Raw genomic sequence first — 7,227 nt, forward strand, 5'->3', positions numbered from 1 at the left:
TTGGCATCTATTTCTATTGTTGCGCAATATTTGTTGCACGTGTTGAATTTAGTTTTATAATAACTTTGCAACGGCGCAAATCGGAGTTCTAGAATTGCGCGGGAGATTACGCGGGAGATCTATTAGTTTAATTATTGGGTCAGTTCGTTTCATGACGTGTTGACTACGTTTCGGTATACTTTATCCCTACCGTTTTATTACATTTTCTTAATTACCTATTACTATACATATTTAATCTTAAATTATCATTTTAGTGGAACTATGTAAAAGGGGATCGTTGCTATCGTCGAGATTGTCTTAACCCTGCCTTAGTCAGTTGAAAGTCCTATAGCATATGTTCCGTTTGATTTGACCAAACTAATGCCTTTCATTGCTTTATATGCTATTTGTGCGAAAGTGTCGCGCACCCGATAGTTTGAAGAGTTTGTGATATTCGATTGCTAGCGCTGTTGTCAGTTAGCGTAAGTTAGCGCAAGTTAGCGCAAAATGTCTAAATAGGACTTTGTAATATTATTCGTCAGCTAACCAGTGCTAGCAAGTACTTTCGACAGCTGGCGCTAGCAGTAGCAATATATTAAAATTGTATTTTGCAACAATATTATATCCCCTAGTTTATTGTTTTTCAGGCATTAAGACTCATCGAAAGTATAGTAGTTCAGCAGGTATATTTAAGTTCAAAACATTCTAATTCAATGTTAAAGATGACAGGAATAAGAAATAGTTATGTAGGGGTTTTTAAGAAATTTGCGTAAAATACGCGCCAGCATGTTATACGGAATTTCGACTTTGTAAAGGCACCCTGACATTATAATAAAAAAGAGATGATATTTGACCAAAACCCATTATCATGGAGTCATGGGTAGAGTGGACTGCTGCCATTGTTTCTCTTTCCCAAACAAAAGGAAATGATATTAATTTGAATAACCGTCCGCAAATGCAAAATGATACCGAGATTGAAATCGGTCGCTCGCTTTCCCATTCATATACAATTGTAATAGATTAAGAAGAACTACCCGAAGGCAACTGTACTCGGCTATAAAGATTCAATAAACATCAGCTAATTGAACACTTACTACCACCCTTATCCCGAAATACTAGGTATCGACCCGAAAGCAACCCAAAGAGATTTTTACAGCATGCGATTCAGATTGATGTAATTTATCGAAACTTATTAAAATCCGTAAGCCGTGAATGAATGGGAAATAGTTAAGGAATTATTCACAATGTCTAGGAAAAAATTTTCGACAAGCAGTTTTCTGCAGGAATGTGTTGTCCATAGTGTCAGGAACCACCCCAAAGAGTTTTGAATCTCGATCTGATTGGGAAAACAGTTAGAGCAATCTTCTCCAAGCGCCTAACTCAGCCTGAGAACCGCACTTCTATTCAAAACTCGTTACTATTGTTAGAAAGACACCTAGGAGCCCTATAGGGGGTGCAAAATGACCGCAATAATGACAATATGTGGGGCGAATCAGTGTTTCAGGTTCATCATAGTATTAGTTCAATTTTGATCTATTTAATTTCATCCTGTTCGGTGAGGTTGTAATCCAAGTACTGTTCAGTGTTCGGTTATTAATTTAGCACGTGAATTTTCACTGCTAAAGTAGACACTTAAATTTAGTTATAAATTTCTATTCCGCTTCATCTTTGCAGGTGCACTATTTTTGTTGTCTTTGCTAAATCCAGTAATTCAAATAAAAAATTAACCATTTTTTCTAATTGTTCTTATCATTTTCTGTTATTCCAGGATGCTTCAATGTTTTACCGGGACTTGCAAATCAAGGAAGTGGAAATTAAAATATGGTGTAAGTCGTTATTGTTTGTAATTCGAATCCCCAATAAATGAATTATTTCATAGACTGTAATCATCATTATACACAAAGGTATTGGCTAACTCTCAAATGTTCTCAACCAACTGTCCTATAGTAATAGAAATTCATAATTGTTTTTTTGTTTGTAAAATAGTAAAATGGGGCTAAATCTGACGTCCAGAATTAAGTTTTTAATTCAATTCCTATCACTTTTTACCGAACCATTATATCAATGCTATGTTTAGAACCTGTAGGCTGTAATATTAAATTAATATGCTTTTCAAACAGTGAAATTAATTTAAAACTGTTATTTTAACTGGTTGTGATGTTAACATTAAATTAGTCCATTTGAGACGATCCCCTTACGAGGGGCTTTTAAACTGCAGGTTATACTGTCAGTATACCTATACACGTATTTAACTACTATAATAATAATAGTAATATACATAGGTATATAACGTATTTTTCTTTCGTTTAAATTCCATTTCTCTTTACAGATAAAACTGTTGCTGTTGGTTGCTGCAGGGGCGGCACTATTTAAGTTTAACATCGAATATCCGATCATGCCGGTTTCTCTTTCCTACTCCTACACTACGTTCAACAAAACAGATTCAAGTTTGGAGCAAGTGAGCTACGACACAAACACAGACACAGGAGAAACATCTGCAGCAGTGTTTCAAAATGAAACAGAAAACGTCTTAGTCGACGAAGCACTGCAAGGGGGCACGGTAGGAACCAAAGTGCTTTCCTTTCAACGCGACGAAAGAAACACTATCGCACCTTCTTTTAAACAGAAAACTACACATATCAAACCATCCTTAAATCAGAATTTGTCTGAATCTATTGATAAAGTCGAGAGCTTTTTGACCAAACAAAAAAGTTTACAAATACTGTTTGAGGAGTCAAAGGACGTGTTTGATCTTTTACCAGAAACATATATGCCTGATTACAAGAGTTTTTGTTGGTTTGATAGTCAGGAGGAATTTCAGTGTTTAGCGTCTGTGTATTTAGCAGGGATGCCAAAATGTGGCACCACGGACCTGTTTGATAAACTCATGTGGCACCCTCAGCTCACTGAACAATCTCATAAAAAAGCTACCGATTCTCAAAAGGAGTATTTCTATTGGTCAAGATTAAGAATTGGACGACAGGGATGGTTTCTAGCGAAACCCCGAAAGGGCCCCAAACAATTATTTAGTCAGTTTTTAGCGGGCACAGGGTCAGAGAAAGTGAAGAATAACAAAGAGGCAAGGATAGTAGATGGGACACCCTCTTTATTGTGGGACTTGCGAGGATGGGAGACTAGATACCCGGGACTAGATGAGCCCCCTTATCACAATGCAGACTTAATTCATGCTGTTGCTCCGGACGCTAAAATATTGGCTATGGTTAGAAACCCTACTGAAAGACTGTATTCAGAGTATCTTTACTTTGGGCGTGGTGGAACTCCACAGAAATTTCACCTCGAAGTTGTTGTGGAATTAAGAAAATTTAATAGTTGCCTCGAGAAGAAAACACTTAAAAATTGCTGTTACTCTTCAGATCATGGTCTCAAATTGAGGGTTGCACTTGGGGTTTATGTTTGCTTCATCAGCGACTTTTTAGACGTATTTGGGGGTAACCTTTTAACAGTAAGTTTGAATGAATATCATTTACATCCGATAGAAACTCTCACCAAAATTTTTAATCATATTGGTGTAACAAAACCAAATTTAGAAGATTTGGGGAATTTTATAGAAAATTCTAAGACAAGCAATGTGAACACAATTGCAAAGTTGAGCATTGGTAATATGCTTAATGAAACTGCAAAGTTATTGGATGAATTCTATAGCCCTTATAACTCCGAGCTATCGAAGCTTTTAGGGGATACCAAATTTCTTTTTCGTTAAATCTATTATTGTTGTAAATATGAAAAAGCGTGTTTCATTGTTTGGATCACTGATTTGTGATTGCTGGACTTGGCTTGGGTTTTATCGCCTGTCAGCTATGGATTGAGTCTATGGATAATTCAGTATAATTAAGTTAATTAATCTGAATACTAATGTTTTTCAATAGAACGATTAGGATTGGCAGATTATCTTGATTTATCATCGAAATTGTATTGCTTCAAGTTTTCAAGTTTTTTTCGATGGCCTTAATTACTACCGACTAAATGAAATATTAGTGGATCGGATATTTCTAAATCGCCCACTTTTCTGTCATTATCCAACTTTATCAGAATTTGGATCAAATATTTTACCAAAACCCAGAATTAGGTAGAGTTTGATACATGTTGCGGTGAAAAGTGGCATGCAACGTATGTCAAGGTAGAGTGGACCGTTGCCAGTGTCTCCTTTTCCCAATCAAGGAGAAATGATTATCAATTTGAATATCTGTTCTCAAATCTGAAATGTAAAATAATACCGCTTTTCCCTAATTCGGTGATCTGTGAAGCTGTGACGCAGACGTGAGGATGTGAGTGTGATGGTATCCAAAACTCACAATTTAGTGATCAGAGCCACGCCTGACGCCTCATCCAATAATTTTATCCGCTCAGTCGAAAAAGTTAACAAATTAGCCGAGAATTACAGACCACAGTTAGTAAGCCATTATTACTTTAATACTAATCATGAATTTGTACCGGTGAGCTTGGATTCTGTTTATATTTGAAAATTTTCACACTATCCCAAATTAAGGAAGGCAATATAGTGAATAGTATCGCATTTGCAGTGGTACATTTAGAATCGTTGTTGATGCCTCCCGTTTATTTTTCGGAGCCTCCGGAAAAGTTTCGAGAAAATTGAAGCACTTTGCCAGATTATCCGGCATCTTGAGCACAAAATAGCCTTAGAAACATGGGTCATATAACAGACAAGGCTGGCCGGTCGGAGGTCGGTCGGATGCCGGACGGCGGTAGTTGAGCGCCGGTCGGAGGTCGATCGGAGGTCGATCGGAAGTTGGTCGGAGGTCGATCGGAAGTTGGTCGGAGGCGGGAGGTCGATCGCTAGCTTTTGGGTTATATTCTCAGGGCAAGCAACTAGCAAGGCTATCATAGCAGGGGATCCTTCGCCTGTCCTGGTGGAAACCAGGACTGGTATTTATTATATCGGAATAAAGTAAAAATATCATTTAATCAAACAATTTACAAATCTACGGGTTGTACGTGTGGTAAAAGTGACGGAAGAGATAATTTAATGAAATCGGATAAAAATTGAATCAAGTATAAGCAAGCTTTCTGTGTTTGGTGTTAATTTGAATTCCAAAGATCCAAATTCAATTCACACAGAGGACCTTTATTTGTTAAGTTGCAACCCGAGCCACGTTGACAATTTTTGATCGGTTGAGTTAAATTACGAGATGACAATCTGTGTTTACCAACTTATGTATATAGTTTATCTTTATTCATGGTTTTCAGCTTTTGGTAGTCTCGACCAACATTTCTTTTGAAAGAGCAATAACTGATTGAATATTAGCATAATCATTAATTATTAATTATTAATGTAATTTCACACTCAGCAAGATGGCTTAACACACACGAGCGAAACAAGAAATAAATTATTACCAAGATTTCCGGATCCTTCATTGATATCCTGATTGTTGTATATGAACTTGGGGCACTTTAAGAGCGCTACTTTAATAGCACAGACAGACATTTTGGCAGATTAACTATTAAGAAAGCTAACTGCTACGACAACAATATCGAGGATCGGATGACGCTGAGGAAGATGAATTGTGATGATGAAAAAATTGTGGCATATGAACTAATAAAAAGCTAACTGCAAGAAAATTATATGGTGTATGAGTGACCTTAAAGAAAATGACGAAGATGGTGATCATTACTTACGAAAACAAAAATGTGGCAGATGAAGAAAATGTTGACAATGGTGACGAAAAGGTTGTGGCATATGAACTACTGGGTGTTTCAAGACCAAATTTCGACTCACGACGGGGCTAATGTAGCAGTATTAACTATTAAGGATGAATATCGAGGATGCCACTGAGGAAGACGAATTAAGTGAAGATGAAAAAGTTGTGGCAGATGAACTACTGGGTGTTCAAGACTCGTTACCAAATTTCAAGTGCTGCTCAAAATTTAAGAAACTAGGCAAACTGTTTAAATTTTTTGCATCTTGCGTATAACATTTAAAAATAAGTATACATGGATACAGGCCTGAAAGTTTGATTCGGGTCGGAGGAAGCTCACAGGAGAAATCTTAACAAAACGAAAAGTTGTATTTTTAAAACTCTGTCCCATTTTCAGATATGAAAATTTCTGAACGCACATTTGACAGATTGGATGAAATTTTTGCCCACAAACCAATTAGTCAGTTAATTGATGATGGTATGAAACCAAATTGGGGTACTGGAAGTCAAAATCTCGAAAAAAATTGGAAAATCATACTGATCCCATACTCTGTCCCATTTTCAGTTTTTGGAGCTGAAATTTCCAGGGCCGAAATTTTACAGTTTCGGCCGAATTTCTGACCTGCAACCAATTAGTCAGTCAACTATAGATGCCAAATGACACGATCGAGGTGCTGAACGTTTGATTTGGGTCGGAGGAAGCTCACAGGAGAAATCTTAACAAAACGAAAAGTTGTATTTTTAAAACTCTGTCCCATTTTCAGATATGAAAATTTCTGAACGCACATTTGACAGATTGGATGAAATTTTTGCCCACAAACCAATTAGTCAGTTAATTGATGATGGTATGAAACCAAATTGGGGTACTGGAAGTCAAAATCTCGAAAAAAATTGGAAAATCATACTGTCCCATACTCTGTCCCATTTTCAGTTTTTGGAGCTGAAATTTCCAGGGCCGAAATTTTACAGTTTCGGCCGAATTTCTGACCTGCAACCAATTAGTCAGTCAACTATAGATGCCAAATGACACGATCGAGGTGCTGAAAGTTTGATTTGGGTCGGAGGAAGCTCACAGGAGAAATCTTAACAAAACGAAAAGTTGTATTTTTAAAACTCTGTCCCATTTTCAGATATGAAAATTTCTGAACGCACATTTGACAGATTGGATGAAATTTTTGCCCACAAACCAATTAGTCAGTTAATTGATGATGGTATGAAACCAAATTGGGGTACTGGAAGTCAAAATCTCGAAAAAAATTGGAAAATCATACTGTCCCATACTCTGTCCCATTTTCAGTTTTTGGAGCTGAAATTTCCAGGGCCGAAATTTTACAGTTTCTGCCGAATTTCTGACCTGCAACCAATTAGTCAGTCAACTATAGATGCCAAATGACACGATCGAGGTGCTGAAAATTTGATTTGGGTCGGAGGAAGCTCACAGGAGAAATCTTAACAAAACGAAAAGTTGTATTTTTAAAACTCTGTATTGATGATGGTATGAAACCAAATTGGGGTACTGGAAGTCAAAATCTCGAAAAAAATTGGAAAATCATACTGTCCCATACTCTGTCCC

At 36.9% G+C, this 7,227-nt stretch overlaps 1 protein-coding gene across 1 annotated transcript; it reads left to right on the forward strand.

Annotated features, from left to right (window-relative positions):
* The first annotated feature begins 2,827 nt into the window (after window positions 1–2,827).
* LOC134821672 (carbohydrate sulfotransferase 15-like) lies at window positions 2,828–3,700 on the forward strand. The gene has a single exon (XM_063832375.1). The coding sequence runs from the start codon at window positions 2,828–2,830 to the stop codon at window positions 3,698–3,700; it is 873 nt and encodes a 290-aa protein (XP_063688445.1).
* The last annotated feature ends 3,527 nt before the right edge of the window (window positions 3,701–7,227 follow it).

The sequence above is a fragment of the Bolinopsis microptera genome, chromosome 10 (genome assembly GCF_026151205.1).
Source record: "Bolinopsis microptera isolate Bmic1 chromosome 10, MBARI_Bmic_1.0, whole genome shotgun sequence".
NCBI lineage: Eukaryota > Metazoa > Ctenophora > Tentaculata > Lobata > Bolinopsidae > Bolinopsis > Bolinopsis microptera.